This window comes from Marmota flaviventris, chromosome 6 (assembly GCF_047511675.1).
Source record: "Marmota flaviventris isolate mMarFla1 chromosome 6, mMarFla1.hap1, whole genome shotgun sequence".
Classification (NCBI taxonomy): domain Eukaryota; kingdom Metazoa; phylum Chordata; class Mammalia; order Rodentia; family Sciuridae; genus Marmota; species Marmota flaviventris.
In genome coordinates, this window is record NC_092503.1 from 12,762,587 (window position 1) to 12,786,744 (window position 24,158).

The 24,158-nt window shown below is 43.2% G+C and overlaps 2 protein-coding genes across 2 annotated transcripts; one reads left to right on the top strand and one right to left on the bottom strand.

Annotated features, from left to right (window-relative positions):
- Positions 1–17,738: 17,738 nt before the first annotated feature.
- LOC139706106 (sperm motility kinase 4A-like) lies at positions 17,739–19,247 on the bottom strand. The gene has a single exon (XM_071613786.1). The coding sequence runs from the start codon at positions 19,245–19,247 to the stop codon at positions 17,739–17,741; it is 1,509 nt and encodes a 502-aa protein (XP_071469887.1).
- Positions 19,248–22,437: 3,190 nt separating this feature from the next.
- LOC139706107 (sperm motility kinase 2B-like) lies at positions 22,438–23,946 on the top strand. The gene has a single exon (XM_071613787.1). The coding sequence runs from the start codon at positions 22,438–22,440 to the stop codon at positions 23,944–23,946; it is 1,509 nt and encodes a 502-aa protein (XP_071469888.1).
- The last annotated feature ends 212 nt before the right edge of the window (positions 23,947–24,158 follow it).

Sequence of the window (24,158 nt, forward strand, 5' to 3'; positions counted from 1 at the left end):
GTAGCAGTGAATATAATGGTCAGAAACAATTCCTCTCAAGCAACAGTAATCTTTGTCTCTAAGTAATGTATCTTGAAAATGGGGAGAATAGCATACATTTATATTTTGATAAGCTATAATTAAATTGTATTAAAATAATTATGAAATATAGTTAAATCAGCATAATGCCACTTCTGTACACAAGTTCTAAATTGTATTTACAAGTGTATAAATCATTCAAATTAATTCAAAATACATGCAAAAATAACATCAATATCATTAAACAATATGTAAGGTTTGACATGATTACAAATTTGTTTAAAAATTCAACCAATTGGGCTGGAGATGTGGCTCAAGCGGTAGCGTGCTCGCCTGGCATGCATGCGGCCTGGGTTCGATCCTCAGCACCACATACAAAGATGTTGTGTCCGCCGAAAACTAAAAAATAAATATTAAAATTCTCTCTCTCTCTCTCTCTCTCTCTTTAAAAAAAATTGATAGAAATGATGACTGTTTAAGGAAATTTAAAAGACATGTTTTTTACACTTATATTCATTTTCTTTGAAAAAAGAATTTGCATCATAGCATCAATGCAAAGTGCTCTTTTTACTTTATGTATCTGTTATTTCAGTGTCAAGTTGGTGAACAATACTGATGATCTGGGGTGTGGAGTTATTGAGATAATTCTGAATTTACAACCCTGAGAGAAGCATGGATAATACCACAATTTTTTTTAAATAAAATTTTACTTAGTATTTTATTTGATTATATTTTCCTCCAAAATTCCCATAGACATTTTATTTATTCTTGTATGACTGATCTTGAAACCAATCCAACCTGTGACACTGTTTCCTTTAGTAAGATTCTATTTTATGATAATCTAATGCTTTGGATGTGCAAAGACACTACTATATGTGGTGTACCCAACCTCCCTGTCATTTTAAATGAGGCTTAGAAAAGTTGAGTCAGTCACCAGAATTCACAATGACATAATGAAAAGGGGTCATGGCTCTGGGTCTTCTCTGGGAACCCCGCAGCCCTGTAGCTCCTTTGTGTTGCTTCAGCTCTGGTCTGGAAGAGGGAGGGGATGAAGGCAGCGCTTGTCCTCCACACTGAAGCCTGGAGCCTGGGTGGCCACCTCCATCCGCATTTTGTCAGTTCCACGTACCAAGCAGAGATGAAGAGAATGAAAAGAACATTGTTGTTTTCCATCTTTTGTTTTAGATCATGTTTGTTTCGGAGAGAAAAGAATCGACTATACTTCTAAGTTTCATTTTCAAAGTATAAAAGGTCACATAAAATATCACAATTAAAATGTGTGTTAATACCAAAACAAATGTTTAGATGGTTATTAACCATTAGTCTCCTGTGTTTATCTTTAACTGAAACATGGATTTCCTGCCTGCTTTGTTTTCAGCCCTCTAGATATTTTATTTTCTTCATATTATATCTATTTTCTCTCAAATTGAGGCTTCTCTTAAAAACAAAAGAAAAATTGGGAGCCCATTAGCTAGAGGCAACTTCAAAACAAATCAAAACCCATATTTTTGTCCAATCAGAAACCACCAGCCTCTAACCGAGGATTTTGCACTGGCATAATCCAAATAAGGTTCCACTTGAACCAATAAAATCTTCAGGTTGCCTTGCTCTGCGTTTGCCCTTTAAAAGTCTCTTCCCTTTTCCCCTTGGGTGGGTGGAGGCATGAGCTTCTTATGGTCAGTAACAGCACAATTCATGAATCAATATCTACTTAAATAAACTCTTTAATATTTTAATATGCTTCAGTTTATCTTTTTTTTTACTTTTTCCTTATTTATTAAAGTGTCTTGTATCTCAGTTGTTTCTTCTTTAATGTGTTCTGATCTGCCTTTTAAAAGAATCATTCTTAGATTCTGAAGTATATATGATTATATATGTATCTTGAATTTATCAATGATTTTATGTGTGTGTGTGTATTACACACACACACACACACACCTTGACTTGATTCTTCATAACTCCAGAATTATTTAAGTGTAGCACTTATTTTTGATTTCATGACCCTTATTACTGATATTATAAAATCATGAGGCATATAGAACATAGAATAAAACTCTACAAAATTGTTTTGTCACCTGATTTGGACTAGCTGCACAATGTCCACAAATTTTGATTTTCTATGTGATTCACTAGAGATTTTTTTAAACACAGACATATTCAAGACACCCTTAATTTTGCAATAAAATCAGAGGTTAGAGTTAAAACTCTTTCTTGATAGAGAGATATGAACAAAATAATTTCAAATATGGTGATTCAGGGCTGGGGATATAATTCAGTGGTACAGTGCTAGCTTAGCATGTACAAAAGCCCCAGGGTTCAATCTCTAGCCCTGCAAAAAACAAACAAACAAATATACAAACAAACAAACAAAAGAACAATGGTTTGATATTTCTTTTATTTGTCAGAAAGAAGTACAACTTCTATATAATAGAGAATATAAATAGCATTAAGCATAATTATAGTTTGGTAAATTTTTTATGTGTGCATTCATTTTTCAATAATCCAGGTGTTGATGGGAAAGCCTTGTAGCACCCCAAAGGGCTTCCCCCGCAGCAGTGGGGACTCCATTTTCACTGCTGTGGCCACAAGTTAGTTTTGCCTGTTACTGAACTTCACAAGAGTCAGACTCTGGTGTGGGCCTCTGCTTTGCTCAGCATGCATGTGTGAGAATCTCCCCCTCTATTTCATGTGGCTGCAGTCAGTGCCTTATCATAGTGGAAGTCATTGTTCAATATTTACATTGCTTGAGGCAAAAACCTAAGAAAAATAATATACGGTAGTATTTTCAAATGATTGATGATAATTGAATCTTGAAATTAAAACATTTTATAATAGTTTTAACATAATGTATTTTCTGTTATTTTGTATAATTTTCTATTTATTGTAATAAAGCCCTTCCTAAGCTTTCTCTCCAAAGAGAAAGAATTTATTGTTTTCATTTTTAGAAGAGAAACTGGAAATTTTTGCTCTCATAGGTTCTTTTTAAGTACACTCATTAGTAAAATGAGGTGTGTTCTTTTGTTCATATCATTGATATAATAGCTAATCTATGCATGAAATGGTGAAGAACTGATGAAATAAAAGATGAGAGAAAATAATTACATCTAGCTTTCACATATGGACTGATAATTGAATTTTGAAAATGCATAATTATGCATATTATTTCCATACTTGTGGAGACCATACTAAACATCAATGTTCATAATAATTGATCTAATAGAAAACAACAATGACGAAACTTCAAACAGTATAACTAATGAAGCCCTCTTATTTTTAAAGATAAATATAATAATAATGAGCCCATGGACATTTAGACTTAATCAAAATGAAGGAAAAATAAAAGAGCATATGCCTAAAACTTTACATAGTTGAAAATTCTACCTGGGAAACTTCTCATAAAAGGAAGCTGAAATGGGAAAAGTTATCCTTGGCAAAATCAGATGTCAGTAAATAAACCGATTGATTTATTGAAAAATGTATATGGAAGAATTTACCCAGGATATTAATTTTATAAATTTCAAGTGAATATGGGAAAACTTCTGAGCTTTAAGTTAGAAATTCGTTTTCTAATTTAACTGCTTATGATCAGTTAACATAATTTAGATAGTAGTTTTATGGAATAAAATCTAGGTTTGGACAGTCTGGGGCCAGCATAACAGCTATGTCTAAGAAGATGCTGCTTCTGCAACACTCCTATGCATTCACCAGCAGGAAAAAAGAGAAGACAAAAAACAAACACTGAAGTGTCATTATAGCAAAATGTGGTACATCTTCCTCTTACATTTCATTGGCATGATCTTTTAATAATCTTTTCAAATGTTCAAATGTTTCAAATATTTATTTCCTGCCCACTCCTGGAAGTAAAACCATTTAGACATCTGAGTTTTTTTACCCACAGAGTAGAAAAGTGCACAGGAGAAGAGGACTTTGAATGATCTGGGGCAAGGACCCCAGTGTCTACTACATTCTCCGCTGCTCTCTTTGGAACCTGAAAAAAGAAGCAAATTGATCTAAGGGAGTTCTTTACATGAATAATCTATACTAAAGTTCATATAATGTAGTTTAAAATTCTTGAGTTAATAAGCAGAGTAAAAGATGCTCACATTGCAAAATAACAGAGAAGTCACTGCCATTGGTCCAAATAATGGAAGAAGGGGATGAATGAGGCTTTCTGAACATGAGTTAGCCACTAAAAAAAGCAGGATCTTAGGAAAGTGCTTGCTCAGAGTCAGTGAAATTATACTGGGTACAGTAACAATTCCTTAATTTTAAAATCCATGAAAAACTAACCATATGGAAAAATGGCAGAAGTCAAGGAAAGATTGGCAACCTAAACATTGCCTCAACAGCAATATTTGAGGGATGCCAATTTCCCTGGAAGGCTGTCTCTTAGCTTTGTCCTTGTTTAATGCTCTGTATCTTGAATGCACAAAAGTAATGCGTTCTTTAATTGCTTGTGGTAAATTCAATTTGAATTTGTATTACTTATGTTTATGTTGACTCTCTGTTAAAAAATACAATTTTGCCTTCCTGTCCTGTGGTGGCTTGCCAAAAATGTGTATAAAAAGATGTTCATTCTATTTTTAGGTTTACCATCCTCATCTTTGCCCTATTCTTATTGATCTCTCAGTTTTCTTTTGTTAAGAACATGATCTTCTGTACTAATCTATTTCTAGCCCATGATTTTATTCTAAGGTCTCTGGGGATTAATTTTTGCTACTAGCACCATGGAGAGAAGCAGAACATTTCTAAACCTCATTTTATAACAAACTCATTAGATCCTTTTCAGGTAGCTTTGAAAGATGTGCTCTTTTCTATAGTGACATTAATAGATGTGCAGTGTTGATACTGAACTTAATAAAGCTTTGAAGAAGCACATGAGGAAATAATTATTCCTTAAGTTTTTGTGACACTTAACATATATACTCATAATAGCAATATTCATTTTTAAAGCTCATTATTTGAAAATATTATTTAGCTTGTAGTGTCAAATGGATTTTCTACAAATATATATTTACTGCTGTTGGATTTGTCACCCCAAGCAATGGGGCCTTCATTAGACATGAAGAGGTTCCCCCATAGCTTTAAAAAGAAGCAATATTCATTCTACATTAGATAAGGTGATTCTTATGTGGCTACTCATTTGAAGATATGTAAAAATGACATTTCATATATAAAAATTTATGTTTGTTTCAAAGGCCAATGGAACCAGGACCTGGAGAGTACAAATTAACTTCCAGGATTTTAACAAAGACTGTTGATACATGCTTGTCCCTTCCACTACTGATTTGGTGTTAGGGGTCAGTATTAAAAATTAGAGGGATTCTCCTCTGCAATACCAAGGATTGAAAAAAAAGGCCAAGAAAGAGAAGCAAAAGCTAATATTGTTTTAAGCATATCAGGGATATGTCATAAGCCTTGCATTCAATATAATTTCATGAAGTGCTGGCATGCATAATTATTCTTTCAATGTTATCAAGAATGTACACATTGTCCCATATGCATGTGCCCATGCACATTGTACGTGAGCAGCCTTGTGGAGGGCAGGGTAGTAATTCTGTGCATAAGAGGTCAGGGATTTTTAAGAAGAAAAGTCAGTAGATAACTATCCTCTGGCACTATGGTTTCAAAAAGTAGAAATCATCAGATAGGTTTCCAGACTATATCTTGGTTGGTAAAGAACTTCAAAGTGGAAATTAATACTAGGAAGAAAGATCATTAGGATGCATGGTCTTCATCTAGGATTAACAGTTCACGCATTCACTTAACAAGTAGGTGCAATGCGTAAAGAAGGGGAAATGAAGGGACAATTTAACCATCCTGGACCTGATAATCTACTGAAGTTGCAATCAACACGTTGAACAATCCAAATATGTTATCCATGGTAAATGGTATCAAAGAAAAGAAACTAAGAAGGGGAGAAAGGAGAGTGGATTGAGGAAAGGTCATTGCAATTGTAGCTGAGATGGTTATGGAAGTTCATAAATGAAAATGTGGCATCTCAGGAAAGGCATGAAAGAGTGATTAAACTTTTCAGGTACCTGAAGAAGAAAATTTCAGTAAGAAGAAATGGCAAGTGCAAATAATTCTTGACATAGAAGCATACCTTGCAGGACGGCCAGAAGGCCAGTGTGAAAAGAGAGAACCAGGAACACACCAGAGAGGTTTGAATGGAGAAGTATAATGAACTGATATGGCAGATCATCTTGATTTTCTGTTGAGAATATTCTGACAGGAGACCAACACAGAATCAGGAAGATGGATTCAGAGGAGACTAGTGTTAGAATGCCAGCTAGTGTTAATAATGCCTTGGACCAAAGTAGCAACAAAGAACATGACAAGAAGTGATGAGAAATTGTTTTCTGTGAACATAGAGCTCATAGGATTGTCTAATTGAGTGAACGTGGAATTCAGAAGCACTCCTATGTTCTTGGCTTCAGAGGATTGTAGGATTTGGTCCCTTATTATAATGGGCATGGATATAGGAACCACAGACTTATTTTGAAATAAGGATTAGAGGTTCATTTTTGATGCATATTATATTTGAAATATTGTGACTTTAAAATGAAGATAATTATCATATGAATATGTGGGTATAGAGTTTAAATAAAAGAAAATACCGACTGGGATGATTTTCTTGGAATCTATGTATTAACTTCATACATATTATTCAAAATCTTAAAGTGGGAAGAGTTATGAAAATATCTAAAAGGCAAAGGAAGAAAATTTTATACTAAATGAAATGTTCACATTTGTGTAGTTTAATCTCCAGTGTTTTAGAGAATATTTAAATAATAATTTAAGTAAAACATGCCCTGTTCCTATTGCAGTATTGGGCACAGAGCAGGCCATGAGGTCTTAGTTGCTTTTTCTTCTTGTTGTTAAAGGTATATTCTCATTTGGTAAGTAATTGAAAGCATAGAACATTCCTGTTTTGTGTCTGTCCCATACAAAGTTTATCTAGGAGAGAGGATTCAAATCTGTGCAAGCATAAGCAGAAAGAATCATTGCAGTGTCCTGGGAGCTTGTTACCCAAGAGATGACGATCTGGGGCCGGAGACGTCACAACCACAGCAGCCCCACTGAGAGCTCTGTGACAAAGGTGCCCACGAGGGGAAGAGGTCCTGTATCACAGATGGAGGAAAGTTGTAGGGATAGCATTTTGTGAACACTGTGACAACGTTCAAACCAGAAAGAAAGCTTTCTGAAACACGGTGGTTATAATTTAAGAGAGTTTTTATTTCCTTCTGTGCTGTCCAGATCACTTACTCAGTGACAAATAAGTTCTCAAAGCCAGCATATAACAGAAATGTGAAAATCACTTAGGTATACTTTATAGGTTCTAGCTTTCTTGCTGTTGCAAAGTTCAAGGTCTTATGGAAAAAGTAAAAGTTGGGCATCTTTTAGGGAACCAATACAAAGTACCCATGAGGAATAAAATATTTCTCTTTCCATGAATTCCTAAGAATTTGAGTGCACTGAATATTTCATAAAGACTCCTTCATTTCTCATTTATTGACTCTAATTTCCCCTCCATGGGAAGCAAGCACTTTAAAAAAATGCTGTTGCAAATTATTAAAATCAAGAATTAAGGGAATTGTCTAATTTATGTTGTGTTTAAAAGAAATGGACTTGTTGCAGAAAAAGTCTTTTCCAAGAAAAGTAGAATTTTAGAAGATAAATGTAAAATGTGGAAGATAAAAATGAATTATGAAATCAATTATCATCTTGATTTCTCTATGTAGTTCTTCAAGAAGGGGGACATATTTAAATCTCAGAGATAAAAATCAATACTCTACCACTAGAAGTCAATCAGAAACAGCATTCTTTATAATAAGACATTTAAATAATAAAATAATTAAAAATACACTTAACAAGTAGGATTTTCTATTATGAAATGTTACGATAAAATAATTTTAATCTGTTGCTTTCTTTTATCTTTAGAAATGTTTAATGCTCATGGGAAATAATGAGGATTTCTTGACACTTTTGCATCATATTTTCTTGGTTATACAGCTATAAACTTACAGAACTATTTCTAGTATATCATAGCATGTAAGTAGTAGAGATAGAAATAACCAAATTTTCTCAATTCCCTAAGTCATTATTGTGCCAAATCAAATTACCTACAGGCATATTTTCCTGTGGAAATTTCAATTTAACATTACATTTTTTGACTTAGGCTTAAAGCTTTCTTTTCTTTTAAAATAAGCAGCTGCTTTTTTACAATAAATGTTGCTATTGTAGCTGATGGTAGATTTTTAAGAGCTTGGAAGTAGTAAATTTTAAGAAAATGTTTAAGACTGATCCATATGATGAGATTGCATGGTGATGTTGAAATTGGCTCCTCACTTCCGAGATTCAGGCAAGATTAAATTTTCCCTTCTGGGACTCTGCCCTCAGAAAGAATATTCTTTACAGAGCAACAGTGCAATGTGATGTTAATATTAACTCTGATGTAAAGATGCATGAAAACTCATTTTTTTAAAAAAATAGGAAATATTGGTTGAAACAAAGTTGAAAAGATTACTGTATGAATTTATGGAACTTTTAATAAGTAAAAATGCATATCTAATCTCTGAGGGAAAAACAGTCTGCAATGTCTCAAAACTTATTTGGCCATGAACACCTTTTATTTCCAAAAGAAACTCATGGGAATGAATATTTTCTTACTTGGGGGAAATACTACTTTAATTGGGCTCAGCCAGGCCAGCTGAGTCCCCCCACAGGCCTGGGTGCTGATAGCAATTCTAAAATACCAAATTTGAGCTAAAAGACAATCTGGTTTTCTTTTGTTCCTTGGCCTTAGTTGAAGAACATTCTGCTTCTTCTCTTAGGTACATTGGAATATATATAGTGAGTTAGCTTTCTGTGACTGTAACAAATACCAGAGTAAGTCAAGAAGAAGAAAGGTTTTTCTGGCCAATGGTTTCTTTCAGAAGCTTCAGTCCGTGGGTCACTTGGCCTTGCTGCATCAGGCCTGTGGCAGCATAGTACATTATGATAGAAGCATATAGTAGAAGAGATCTGTTCACTTCATGGTGAGCAGAAACTAAAGAGAGAATCAGGAACAGGCCAGAGTCCCAGTAACCCTCAAGGCCATGTGCCCACTAACCTTTCATCCATTAAACCCTACCTCCTGAAGGTTCCACCACCCTCCCAAGAGGACCATGGACCGGCCAAGCCTTTAACACATGGGCCTTTGAAGACATTCAAGATCCAAACTATTGCATCTACACCCCAAGAGAATAGCTTGTTCAATTCTATGTGTTTTCCTTTGGAAAACTTCATCAAAAAAGAAGAAAAAATAATAAGGCTTTTCTGTAATAGCCATTTAAACAAGTAGTATATTCAATGATTATATGGGTTTAAAAATTTACTGTTCACTATAAACATATTTTTGAATTATAGGTTGATCTTATCTCAGATAAAGCTTATGCAAAATACAGTTATACAAAATACAAGTGTATTTACCAATTTTGCTTATGTGCTTTAGAGTTATATATTTAAGGAGATTCCTAAATAAGAGTTATGCTAGGTAGTTGGTGCTACTTCGTGTTTTTATTTATAGCCCCATCAAAATCAGTGAATTGAAATAGACTAATGTTCATGGAAAAAAAACAGGTATAACATTAAATATTGAAATATAACTTTTTAAGATGTAAAAATATCAAATGTGTATGATCTTGGTTTGTATACAGAACATTTTTACTATTATTACTACTAATAATTAATTGAACTAATATGTTTTATTGTATGTGGAAAAGAATAAGGACCAAGCACTGAACTATTAATTATGGTAATGCTGCATGATGGAAAGAAGATAATTATTTACTTTTTACATTATATATATGTAATAATCACATTAAAGCACTTTTATAACAAATGTTTTATTTTCAACATATTCTTTATTTATGACTTGATTTTCTTAATAGGAATTATTTACAAACATGGTTTGCCTGTTTGTTTCCTGTGATGAATGTGTAGAGGAGGAAGGAGGCAGCTTGTGCTCAGGGAGGCTGCAGTGCCAAGGGCAGAGGAATGAGTGCAGCCTCTGGGGGCAGGAGGATGCGGGGCTAAGCACAGGCCCTGCCTGGCCTCCATTCAATCAAGAAGAAATAAATTAAAAACAAACAAACAAAAAACAGTGAGGAACATTCACTAAGATGACGGGTGTTTCAGTCAGCTGTCTTGTGGTTGTGACCAAAAGACCTGACAAGAACAATTTTAGGGAAGGGAATGTTTATTTGTCCCTGTTTCGGAGGTCTCAGTCTATAGTCAGCTGGCTCCATTGCTCAGATCCTGAGAAGAGGAAGAACATCATGGTGGAAAAGTACAGTGGGAGAAAGCAGCTGGGAAGTTGGTGCCTGAAAGCAAAGAGAGAGACTTCTCCTCTCCCCAAGGAGAAAGTGCATACTTCAAAGTCATGCCTCTATGACCCACCTCCTCCAGCCACACGCTACCTGCACACAGGGGATTAAGGCACTCATTAGTTAAGACTCTCATAACCCAATCATTTCACCTCTGAATTTTCTTGCATTGCATCACACATGAGTTTTTTTTTGGGAACACCTAATATCTAAACCATAACAACTGGTCTATAACTCAAGTGTCAAGGTCCCTACAGGCAGGGAGAGACTGGAAAGCCGTTCCACCAACAGGGCTCAATGCATGACTGCATTGAGCTTCTAAACTTTTTGTTAAGAAGGAAATTATTGGAACAGTTGCTAAGAGTGTACTGTGTCTATTTCTCAATTTGGAAATTATAAAATAAAATGTAAAATATGAAGCCCAACAGTCTGAGTTTCTAAGTCACAGGAAAGCTGTCTGTTTCTCTGCTAGATGTATGTTCCAATTAAAAATTTAAACATTACCTTCCATTGAGAAACTTTCATTGTGGTAAGCACCAAGATTTTGATCTTTGTTTTTATGACAAACTAATCTATTTTCAGTTGTAAAAATAATGAGATGTTTAGGTAGGTGCTGCCATAATAGAACTCAAAGTTCACGGTTTTAGTTTAATGTTTGGTGGTCAGAAAACTAACAGTAGAATCTGAAAAGCTGGAGTTCTGTGATGATAAATATTATCTGCTGCAGTGTAGATAGAGTGTGCAGAGAGAATATTCACTCCAAGGAAAGAAGATAGAAAACATTAGAGAATTAGAGGCATAGGATGTCCAAGCTTGACAGAAAAGAGGTAAGGTAATGAAATAATTTATTGGTTTCCAAGCAAAAATAAATAGAATAGAGAAATATCAGAAATTCAGGGTTTCATAGGAGAACTCAACCAATTACTGCCCATGGGGCAAATTCAACCTTCCATCCAATTTTGTAAATAAATAACAGTTTATTTTGCCAAGACATACCCAATAGTAATGTATTGCCTGTGGCTGCTTTCTCACTACATTGGCAGAGATAATGCAATCACACAGGGATCACAGACACTACCTGGTGCTAATACTTAAGATATTTGCTAGCTGGACCTCTGCAGACAAAGAATGTCAATCCTGCTTTATAAAATTTGAAAAGCTGAGTGTAACTCAAGTGTCAAGGTCCCTACAGACAGGAACCTAAAAGATTAGAAATAATTGGCCTGATGCTCAATATTTATTGCCTCCTTCTTGGCATGGAAAAAGAGCACATTTTTGAGACGTTCTTATAGCTTATAGATGACTTAGGGGCTCATGAAGAGGAGGTAAGTGAAAGTGAAATACTGGCCAGAGCATAAAAAGAAATCCCTGTCTGATCTTCCACTGTCTCTCTCCTCCTGCCACCCTAACCACATAGGCTGGGCTGAGGCTCATGGCATCATAGAAGAGCAGAATTGCAGCCCAGGGTGAAACTGTGCAGGACAATAAGATATCATGGCTTGGATTTGTGTGACGAACTTTTGTTGTTAAGGGACTGAGATTCTGGGGCTTACTATAGTACCATTTTTGTCTCCTCTACTTTGCAATTACATCTAATACAATTCAATGAACACAAACTATGCTCTTAGTTTGGAAATGCACTCAAGGCATTCTGTTAGTGGCTTAGAGCTCAGTAGCACAAAAGCAGGTGAGGCAATGTTCTGGCCTTCAAGGAGCTTACACTTAAGCAGAACAATGAAGCAAGTGAGTATAAAAGCAACTCAATAAAAGGAGTATACCAGCTACCTAAGGTGTTGATAGTGAGAGGGGAAGAAAGCATAACCATTGAGCAGAAATAGCAAATTATTTAGGAGGGACACACATTGAAGTATGAGCCACAATTTTGAAAGACTCCAAGTAAAGCATTCTCTGTGGAGAGAAGAGCATGTGAAAATTCTCAGAGTTGGGAAAATTCTTTTGAGAGCATCAGTAAGTTCTATTTGCTTGAAGAATAAGGTATACAAAAACAAATAGATTGAGGTAAGTGACAAGTATACTAAATGTCAGAACAAGTTTCTGCAAATAATTTGATGTAAATTTGGAGGCCATTGGACGATATTATGAATACAGAAAATCCAACATATTCTAGAAACTCATGTTTAAAAAACTAAAGTACAAAGAGACGGGATTGGCCAAGATGACTTGAATGTTGCCCTCAACTCAACTAAGTTTTAGACAGATTTCTGCCTGAGCTTAGGTCCCTAACCTCCCTTTTCTCAGAACATTTCTTTAGAAAACATGTCATTACAAGTTATTTCTTGCCATGACCCATGCAGCATCACAAGAATTTTTGAGTAGGGGTGACTGGATTTGGAGTAAAACACAGAGACAAAGAAAACACAGAGACATTATCAAGTAAAGTGGGGGGCAGGTGGGACACTGTACTCTAATGAAGGAACAGTGACCCAGAACTAGCTCTGCAATTTCATTATATAGGGTCTCATAATTAGGAAGTTAAAATATATTGGCATTGTAGATTGTTTAAGGCTTGCAAGTTGTCAGAGGATTCTTTGTGCACTAAAAAGTTACAGAGCTAGAAACAGTTTTTGCAAACTATCCTGTTGTCTCAGTGCTAGGAACATTCTCTTGCACCCAGGAAACACATTGTCCTGGGATGTCTGTTAGCATCAGAGCCAAGAGTCAAGGCTGATAACATCCTCTCTGGCCAGGAATGTTTCCCAGGTTGACTTTTGCCAATGCCACAGGATCAGCCAATGATCAGGGCTTATTGCTCTCCACAAATACTCTGTGTGATGTAAATCTTTTTAAAAGCCTCCATTTCATTTTATTACCCAAGAATGTCTTTTGAGAGGACCTGGGAGCCATCATGTTAAGGATTGTCCCCTACTTCCCAATCTCTTTGAGAATATTGGAGCCTAATTTCAGTGAGCAAATTGCTTCAGGGTGTAAAACTACCCCAGTCATCAGGGGAGTAAAAGTGGACTTTTCCTTTGGGAAAATCCAAGTAGCAAACACAGATCCTCCTCTCACTACAAAAAGATTCCCTTTTGCAATATCCTTAAATTAAGTCTCCTGTGATGCTCTCCTGTAATCCCAGTGGCTCAGGAGGTTGAGGCAGGAGGATTGAGAGTTCAAAACCAGCCTCAGCAATGTGGAGGCGCTAAGCAATTCTGTGGGACCTGTGCTCCAAATGAAATACAAAATAGGGTTGGGGGTGTGGCTCAGTGGTTGAGTGCTCCTGAGTTCAATCCTTGGTACCCTCAAAAATAAATGAATAAAGTCTCCTTTACCTGTTTAATTTTCTTTCCCTGCTACAATATTTGCTTTGATGGACTAAGTGTGGAATTAAACTTTAAATAGGTGATAATGTTACTCATCGTCCCAATGTATCTACAGTGTCTGATGAACCTGGGAACATACCTTATATTCACAGTCTGGCCTTGTGTAGCCATCAACCACTGTAGAACCTATACAATCTGTGACTTCCAGTACTTTCTGCATTTGTGATGGAGACCAAGGCTGAGTTGAAGTCTTCTGTTTTTAGTGCTGGTAGGAAGTGGTGGGGTTAGTGGACGATTGTCCCTCCTAGTGCTGTGAAGCAATGCACAGGTGGTAACTCAGGGCACAGTTCGCAGGGAGGACTCCATGCACAAGTCTGTCTACACACTCTTCAGTTCTGAACCCAAAGAGGATTTCCCTATAAACACAAATGTTGTTCTCCCGTGCTGGGCCTGAAGAGAGGGTTCAGGCCAAAGGAGTGTGCCTACTGTCACAGGGCATGTTGTTCTCAGCAGCACAGGGCAGCTTTGGACTTGAGCACCAGAGATTGCAGGTACTGCTGACAGCACCTTGTGTTTTCCTGGGGTCCTGGGCATCCAATTTGTTGGCTACATGATGACCTGCCTGTCTGTGGCCACTGTGCTCTGCTTCCTGTTGTATGGGAGGATCTCTCAGTACATGGGCAAGCGAGCCAGCTATGTGCAAGGTAAGTAGCCCATCCCGGGTTCTGCAGTGGGGAGAGGGGGCCAGCTCAAAGTGGGCATGAGGACTGGCCACACAGTGGCAACCCAGTGGCTCCCAGGGAGTTAGCAGCAATGGGCAGCAATGCGGGTCTCTGTGCTGGCTGGATGGCTGACCTTCCTGCAAGAGAGAGGTGAACAGGCTTTGAGGGAGGGCCTAGGGGCACCAGGAAGCTGGCACATGTGAGAGAAGGGGTGTGCATCTTGGTGGTGGGAAAGGGCAGGGAATTTGTAGTTAGTTGTCTGAACCAGGAGTGTCATTTAACTCTGGATCAATGCTGCTGGCTCCACTGAGCTCCCTTGCCTTTGCACTGCAGTAGAAGGCACAGCCCCACACCGTAGGTGGCCCACAGCTATAAACCCAGCAACTCAAGAGGCTGAGGAAGGAGAATAGTAAGCTTGAGGTCAACCTCAGCACTTAGCAACATGTTGTCAAAGGGCTTGGGAAGACCCAACTTCCCTATGCTGATAGGTCCTCCCCTCTGCTTAGACTTATCAAGAAATGATGAGATGCAAGGAGAGAAGGGAACAGGACTGCAGAAGAGACTAGTATAGGTCTGTGTCGTAGGAGGAGGGAAGGAGTGGTTAAGGCTGTCAGGATGGCTTCATGAATACTGAGAAGGATCTGAGGAGGCAGTTCAGGGATAAGGGTGGTCATTGTGTAGAGGGTGTTATGGTGGGAGAAGCACCAGGCTGGCTAGGACCGGCATAGTGACCTAGAGATGCTAGGGAAGTTCCTTATGAATGAGCATGTGATCTTTCTAAGATGGAATTCCCAGACACATCTATCCCTCAGTCCTGTCCAGAGATGGGGATTCTAGAAGATATCATCAAGCCCTGATAAAACGCACACCAAGAAGAACAGGAAGCTAAGTGATTTACTTTCATCTATAAGCATTTATAAGATTACACAAGTTGCAACAGCAGCAAAACCCACCATAGAGGCAGGGGAGCTCAGCATTCATTCGCATTTCTGGGGGCCGGCATCTGTCAGCCAGTGTGGTCAGGGCGGGTGCCCACTGAGGCCTCTCTCTGAGCTTGCAGATGGACTCCCTGCCTGATCCTCATAGGGTAATTCTGGGAGTCTGTGCCCGGATTTCCTCTGCCAGACAAAAGACATGGCTCACATCTGATTAGGGCCATCCAGATGCCTCATTGAACTTAATAACCCATCTGGTCTCTCCATCTGGGCACACTTTGAGCTCCTGGGTTAGGACTTCAAAACAAGGACTGTGAGGGGCTAGGAGTTGGCCCATCACACAGATGAGGCGGATTCCTCCCCAAACATCAGGCCACTGTGAGAAGATATGTGATCCCAGCCCTGTGAAGAGAGCTCACTCAATACCCATGTAGTGAGGCCATTGTGACCTATACCAATCCTGAGAGGAGAGCTTAATCATGAATCCAGACAGGCCAATCCAGTAAGGTTACTTGAATCTGTAGGAATCCAACCCGGCTGCATTAATCTCTCCCAATCCTGCACAGCCTTTTCATCAACTCCAGTCCTGTGAGGACAGTCCCAGCAAGGCCGGTGGGGAGGGCTTTGACCTGCACCTGTTGGCTGAATTCTTCTGCTCCACGTCTCAGGGTCATCCCAAAATATGTCCTCTTCCTTGTGACAATCAAGAATAAAATTACTTTTATAAATTCAACTTAAAAACACTGAAAGCATTAAGAAAAGAAACACTTAGGGAAAACAATTTTTCCCCAGGAGAGGAAAGCAGATCCCAGACAGCAGCAGTGGCCTGACTCAGAGCTGGGGTCGCAGACCTGCTCAGCTGCCAGCAGCCAGGTCTGGACCCACAGCCTTGCTGGCTCCTGGCTTGCCCTTTCCACTGGGAGTGCTCAGGAACTGTGACTGTTCAGGGGTGGTGCCTCCCAGCCCCCCATCGCCTGACTTGGTGATGTCAGCAACATGAAATAATTGTATTCTTAAAAAGAAAAGTCCTGCTCTGTTGAGGGGACTGGGCAGCTACAGATTGGCTCTGTGTCACGGTGACGTCACACAGGGCAGTGAAGGTCTGTGTAGCTTTGCCTTCCCCTCCTCTTCCAGCACTTTATTGCACTGTTTGAGAAGGTAGGGAAGCTGCTTTGCCAGTGCCCACCTGAGCAGGCCTTGACTCCTCATGGCCTTGGCTAAGCTCCTTTCTCTGTGTCAGTGTCAAGCTCTGCATTGTGCTGGGGGCACTGAGTCTGGCCACGGTCACCTATGAGAGTGTTGAGCATCTGGAGACCAGGAGCCTGGCCCAGACCCTCGATGCCAGATGGCCCAGCCAAGCAGAGGAAGGAGAGGTAGGGACAGCGATGTGAGAGCAATGGGCAGGGGTGGGGGCGTCCAATACCCAGGATCAAAGGGGCCACTGAGGAGCCAGCTGAGCACCTGGGTGGCAGGCCTCCTGAGGCCCGCAGAGGTGTCTGCACGTGCACACAGCGACTTTAGGACTTGCTACCTGTCCTGATGCTTATCTACCAGAGGCCCTCTAGTCACCAAGGAAGTGACAAGGCATGCCATGGACCACTGGAGTCATCAAGAATGCTTCCCAATGGGGCAGTGACAGAGGACCCCGCCATGCCAGGTGGGCACACGCGTGCCTGGGTGCACCGTCCCTTGCATCTCTTCTTCCCGGCACTGGCAATGCTTTAACACCGTCCTCCTTTGTCCCTGTGCTGAGTCCCTTCACCCCTGCCCAGGACCCCTCAGGCAGGCCCGCCCTGCCCGCTCTCCCATCTCCCTTCCCTGCACACACTATCATGAAGACGATGCCATAGAACACTGGGGTCGCCCAGGTCTTCTCAGAGGTGATTTGTTCAACAGTTGCCACCCACCCTGTGGACAATGCTCAGGTAGGGACTCCTCTTGGCCAAGGTCACCAAGTAAAAGTCATGTCTACACTGGCTCAAGGGGAGAGCCAGTGTAGAACAAATCTGTCTGAACCAGCTCAAAGCAACCCAATGCTCCATGATGGCTCAAGGCCAGTGAGTCTCTACCTGCACTGTAGAGGGAGGCACAGAGGTCAAGCCTGGGAGAGGATGGCGGGTTGGACCCTGTGGGCCCTGCCCTCAGCCTGAGGCCCCACCTTTCTTCTAATCAGCCTACAATTTAATCTTTGGAACAAAAGGTTAGGATCCAATTTGAAACCAATTTATTAAGAAACATCTGAAAAGAATTGTGGGAGAGGAGAGAGGGGCAGGGCGAAGTGTCCCAGAGCAGGGCGAAGTGTCCCAGGCAGAAGAGCCTCTGAGGTCTTCCGCAGGTGGGGGCAGAGGAGAGACGGCCGTCCGCTGGCACTGTCTGTCTGTCTGGCTCTCCACTTCCTTGGAGGCAGGCCGTCTATGGGTGTGGCACGTTGCTTCTCTGTGACATTGGAGCCACTTTATTGCTGACACGTGGCATACAGCAGCAGCACAGGGCTCGGACACAGGCAGCGATCCTGCTCCTCACCTGTTTCCAGCCATTGGTGTGGCCAGGGCCTTGCCTTGGGGCTGTGTCCAGGGAGGAGGAGCTGCTGTGTGCCCTGGACCACCAGACGAGGACCCTGGAGGGCTCGGGCCTGGGGAAGCCAGATACAGACTGGGAGCAGCTGCGGAGAGTGGGGGCCCCTGCAGGCGGGCAGCGCAGAGGAATGGCAGGCAGGCTGCCACCCCTGATGTCCCTGTGCCCTGGCTGTTGGGCGTCCTCGGGCAGCGGATATTCAGAGGGCAAGGGGAAGGTGCGCAGGGCAGGCTGGCTGGCGCTCCTCTGTGGGAGGACAGGGACATTGGAGAGATTCTCGGGGCGCTGGCGAGGCCTAAGCCACTGAGGCACAGGCTGCCCCTGGAAGGTGCTCCCTACCCCCTGGCCTTGCTGGTGCTTCAGGATGAGGTAGGTCGCCATCACCACATCGAACTTCCTCTTGGCCAGAGACACCCAGGTTTGGTAGGGATCAAAACCCAGGTCGAACAGCATGGTCAGGATGGCGGGGTCTGGGCGTGTGGGCAGGGCCTGGCTGGAAGGATGGGGTGCACACGGCTCACCCTGCCGCAGCCAGGGGTGCTGCAGGATCTGCTTCACTGTGGGTCGCTTCTTGGGGTTCAGGACCAGGATCTGGCGGATGAGCCCTCGTGCTTTGACCGGAACAGAGCTGGGCACCTGGAACCTGGCCTGAATGATCCTCATCAGCAACTCCTGAGGGGTGTCCCCGCTGAATGGGTGGCTCCCCGTCAACATACAGTAGAGACTGACGCCCAGGCTCCAGATGTCCGCTGGGGGGCCCTCATACTCTTGCTTCAGGACAATTTCTGGGGCGACGTAAGCCAGAGTACCCCATAAGTCATTCAGTTTCTGCCCGGCTGTGAACCTGGTGCTGAAGCCGAAGTCGATAAGTTTCGCGTGTCCTCTGGCATCCAGCATGATGTTATCTGGCTTCAAGTCCCTGTGCACGATGCCCTTGTCGTGGCAGTGGCCCAGGGCACACACGATCTGCCTGAAGATTCTGCAGGCCTCCTTCTGCTGCATGCCACCAGGGGGGATATGCTCAAGTAGCTGTCCCCCACGTGTGTACTCCATCACCATGTACAGGTTTTTCCTGGTCCTCATCACCTGAAACAGTTGGATCACGTTGGGGTGCTCCAGGCTCCTCAACATTAGAGGTTCGGAGAGGTCCGAGATGTCCTGCGTCTCCGTCTTCAGGACCTTCACTGCCACATCTGCCCCCGTGAGGCGATGGCGGGCCAGGTAGACCTGACCAAACTCGCCATGGCCAATGGCCCTCAGGACCTCGTACTGGTCCAGGAAGCCTGGCTCCTGGCAGGAGCCCGGCCCCCACAACGCTACTCTAGACTGACTACTCTTGCTAACCATGGACACCCTGAGCAGGAACACCCACTAAGGATGCTAACTGGAAAATAAAATAACAAACCAAAACAATAAATCAAAATCAAAAACCAAAACCAGACAAAACAAAAAACCCAAATCAAAAAAGCAATATCTACAGTCCACAACCACCGACCGCCAACCACCAAACGCACTATCTGGTGTCCGACAGGTCACCACCAAGAGCTTCCTGTACTTGTGGACAAAACCCAGCCTCAGCCACCCCCTTATATACCGGCTGTTTGAGATTCCTCACAATGGCTCCTTGTGAGGTCAGAGCTAGAAATGGCCCAGTCATGGCTGGCCATAGCCCCAGTGGTCCTCTCCCTCTGGGGCCTCCAGAACTTTTTCCATTTTCAGAATAAGAATAGAAAAGGACTCCAGATGTTTTTTTTTTGCTCCAGTGGGGTGTGGAGACTGATGTTTGCTTGTTTAGAAATCAACATTTGTACACTAGCTCAATGGACTTGTCATTTCAAGTCTCCAAATTTCTACTGACTTTGGGCTTTGGAAGACCTTGTCCTACCTGCACTCAAGGCATTCAGTTCCTTTCTCTTCGTGGAATTACCGTCAAAAGTGCGGTAGCCCCTCATCCACCTTGTGATACCACAACTGAATGCTCTGTCCCCTGAGACACTCTAGCGCTCAGTCTTCACACCTATGGGGTTGGGAGGGAGGAAGGCGTCCTCATCATTTCCTCAGATGGTCCTCATAAGACCTCCTCTTAGAAGCCCTGGAATGCAAAAGACTTGATAGATTCAAAGTGATAAAAACGTGGAAGCCAAAAATCCTACAAAGGCTAAAGTGTCCTTCCCAAAGAGGGAAGAAATGGAGGCGTTCCTGAGGACTGGGATCCCTCATGCTGCTGGAGCAAAATACCTTAGACTGGGCAATTTATGAACAGGACTTAATTCTCCGGGTTCTGTAGACGGGCAAGTTCAAGAACAAAGCACTTTGTTGATGAATCCACACATGATGGGAGGGGCAGAGGATTTAACTGGATCCCTCAGTCACCTTTCTTTTATTTTTTTTATGAGGGGCATCCTGGTGATTTCACCCAGGACCTCACACATGTCAGGAAAATCTGTACCACCGAGGTACAGGCCCAGCTCCCCAGAAGAGCAAAGGTTTTGCACTGTGGAGAAAACAAACCTGGAGGTCCCACATTGTCCAGTATTACTCCTGGTTTGTCTATTAGAAAATCTTCAGTGCTCCCACTTTGCCAAAGTGAACATGGCCAAGTGAGTCCTGTGGTCTTCACAGTCATGTCAATCGATGTATGGTAGGGGTGGCCCGATGGGGGACATCCCTCCTGGAGTCCAAGCAGCACGTCCCTGGGGGTAAAGGCAGGAAGAGGGAGTGTTTTGAGAAACTAACACCGGACTTATGACTTCCACCAGCAATCTGGACTTCAGCTGCCTCAAACACATCACAGGGACACAATGAACCTGCCAGGAAGGTGCCACAGAGGAGGCTGTGGCTCTGTGAGATGGAAGATAGATCAGGCGAGGTCAGTGAGACAGAGATGAAATCATTCAAGGAGGGCAGGCCTGAGATACTCGCACTGGGAAGGAGGCCTTGAAAAGCCTTCCCAGGGCCAGCGGTGCCAGGAGGAAAGGAAAAACCAGACTCCTTCCATCCAGCCTGAGCCACCCACACCAGGGCCATCTCTGTTACCAGAAAGCAGAGAACCAGCTGAGAGAGAAAGGGACTCTGTGGAGAGAAAGCACCTGCACAGCTTGGGCCCCACCCAGAGCAGAGCTGGGGCACAGGCAGATGGGCAAGGAGGGTGGTAGGGAGGGAAGGACTCTCTGGCTCCTGAGGCCTGGCAAGTGGGAGTCCACGTCACGCTCCCAGAGCAGAAGCAATTATTTTTAAAAGCAGTTTTTTTTTGTTTTTGTTTTTGGTAGCCATAGTCATGGTTAAAGATGCAAATGTTGTGCAAGTGCCCCCAGCACTGTCCCTCAGCTTCACAATCTGCTTCTCTCTCCAGGTTGTTCATTGCACATAGAGACATAGATCCTGACACACACCTACCTGAGGACAAGCAGCACACAGTCAGTGCCTAGCTTGGCACCTTGTTTTGACACTTTATCACTTATTTATATCTGTCAGGATTTTTTCTCCAGATTATTGCCCAGAATTTATAAAGAAGAGTGATTGAGGGATCCAGTTAAATCCTCTGCCCCTCCCATCATGTGTTCATCAACAAAGTGCTTTGTTCTTGAACTTGCCCGTCTACAGAACCCGGAGAATTAAGTCCTGTTCATAAATTGCCCAGTCTAAGGTATTTTGCTCCAGCAGCATGAGGGATCCCAGTCCTCAGGAACGCCTCCATTTCTTCCCTCTTTGGGAAGGACACTTTAGCCTTTGTAGGATTTTTGGCTTCCACGTTTTTATCACTTTGAATCTATCAAGTCTTTTGCATTCCAGGGCTTCTAAGAGGAGGTCTTATGAGGACCATCTGAGGAAATGATGAAGACGCCTTCCTCCCTCCCAACCCCATAGGTGTGAAGACTGAGCGCTAGAGTGTCTCAGGGGACAGAGCATTCAGTTGTGGTATCACAAGGTGGATGAGGGGCTACCACACTTTTGACGGTAATTCCACGAAGAGAAAGGAACTGAATGCCTTGAGTGCAGGTAGGACAAGGTCTTCCAAAGCCCAAAGTCAGTAGAAATTTGGAGACTTGAAATGACAAGTCCATTGAGCTAGTGTACAAATGTTGATTTCTAAACAAGCAAACATCAGTCTCCACACCCCACTGGAGCAAAAAAAAAACATCTGGAGTCCTTTTCTATTCTTATTCTGAAAATGGAAAAAGTTCTGGAGGCCCCAGAGGGAGAGGACCACTGGGGCTATGGCCAGCCATGACTGGGCCATTTCTAGCTCTGACCTCACAAGGAGCCATTGTGAGGAATCTCAAACAGCCGGTATATAAGGGGGTGGCTGAGGCTGGGTTTTGTCCACAAGTACAGGAAGCTCTTGGTGGTGACCTGTCGGACACCAGATAGTGCGTTTGGTGGTTGGCGGTCGGTGGTTGTGGACTGTAGATATTGCTTTTTTGATTTGGGTTTTTTGTTTTGTCTGGTTTTGGTTTTTGATTTTGATTTATTGTTTTGGTTTGTTATTTTATTTTCCAGTTAGCATCCTTAGTGGGTGTTCCTGCTCAGGGTGTCCATGGTTAGCAAGAGTAGTCAGTCTAGAGTAGCGTTGTGGGGGCCGGGCTCCTGCCAGGAGCCAGGCTTCCTGGACCAGTACGAGGTCCTGAGGGCCATTGGGCATGGCGAGTTTGGTCAGGTCTACCTGGCCCGCCATCGCCTCACGGGGGCAGATGTGGCAGTGAAGGTCCTGAAGACGGAGACGCAGGACATCTCGGACCTCTCCGAACCTCTAATGTTGAGGAGCCTGGAGCACCCCAACGTGATCCAACTGTTTCAGGTGATGAGGACCAGGAAAAACCTGTACATGGTGATGGAGTACACACGTGGGGGACAGCTACTTGAGCATATCCCCCCTGGTGGCATGCAGCAGAAGGAGGCCTGCAGAATCTTCAGGCAGATCGTGTGTGCCCTGGGCCACTGCCACGACAAGGGCATCGTGCACAGGGACTTGAAGCCAGATAACATCATGCTGGATGCCAGAGGACACGCGAAACTTATCGACTTCGGCTTCAGCACCAGGTTCACAGCCGGGCAGAAACTGAATGACTTCTGGGGTACTCTGGCTTACGTCGCCCCAGAAATTGTCCTGAATCAAGAGTATGAGGGCCCCCCAGCGGACATCTGGAGCCTGGGCGTCAGTCTCTACTGTATGTTGACGGGGAGCCACCCATTCACGGGGGACACCCCTCAGGAGTTGCTGATGAGGATCATTCAGGCCAGGTTCCAGGTGCCCAGCTCTGTTCCGGTCAAAGCACGAAGGCTCATCCGCCAGATCCTGGTCCTGAACCCCAAGAAGCGACCCACAGTGAAGCAGATCCTGCAGCACCCCTGGCTGCGGCAGGGTGAGCCGTGTGCACCCCATCCTTCCAGCCAGGCCCTGCCCACACGCCCAGACCCCGCCATCCTGACCATGCTGTTCGACCTGGGTTTTGATCCCTACCAAACCTGGGTGTCTCTGGCCAAGAGGAATTTCGATGTGGTGATGGCGACATACCTCATCCTGAAGCACCAGCAAGGCCAGGGGGTAGGGAGCACCTTCCAGGGGCAGCCTGTGCCTCAGTGGCTTAGGCCTCGCCAGCGCCCCGAGAATCTCTCCAATGTCCCTGTCCTCCCACAGAGGAGCGCCAGCCAGCCTGCCCTGCGCACCTTCCCCTTGCCCTCTGAGTATCTGCTGCCCGAGGACGCCCAACAGCCAGGGCACAGGGACATCAGGGGTGGCAGCCTGCCTGCCATTCCTCTGCGCTGCCCGCCTGCAGGGGCCCCCACTCTCCGCAGCTGCTCCCAGTCTGACTCTGGCTTCCCCAGGCCCAAGCCCTCCAGGGTCCTCGTCTGGTGGTCCAGGGCACACAGCAGCTCCTCCTCCCTGGACACAGCCCCGAGGCAAGGCCCTGGCCACACCAATGGCTGGAAACAGGTGAGGAGCAGGATCGCTGCCTGTGTCCGAGCCCTGTGCTGCTGCTGTCTGCCATGTGTCAGCAATAAAATGGCTCCAATGTCACAGAGAAGCAACGTGCCACACCCATAGACGGCCTGCCTCCAAGGAAGTGGAGAGCCAGACAGACAGACAGTGCCAGCGGACGGCCGTCTCTCCTCTGCCCCCACCTGCGGAAGACCTCAGAGGCTCTTCTGCCTGGGACACTTCGCCCTGCCCCTCTCTCCTCTCCCACAATTCTTTTCAGATGTTTCTTAATAAATTGGTTTCAAATTGGATCCTAACCTTTTGTTCCAAAGATTAAA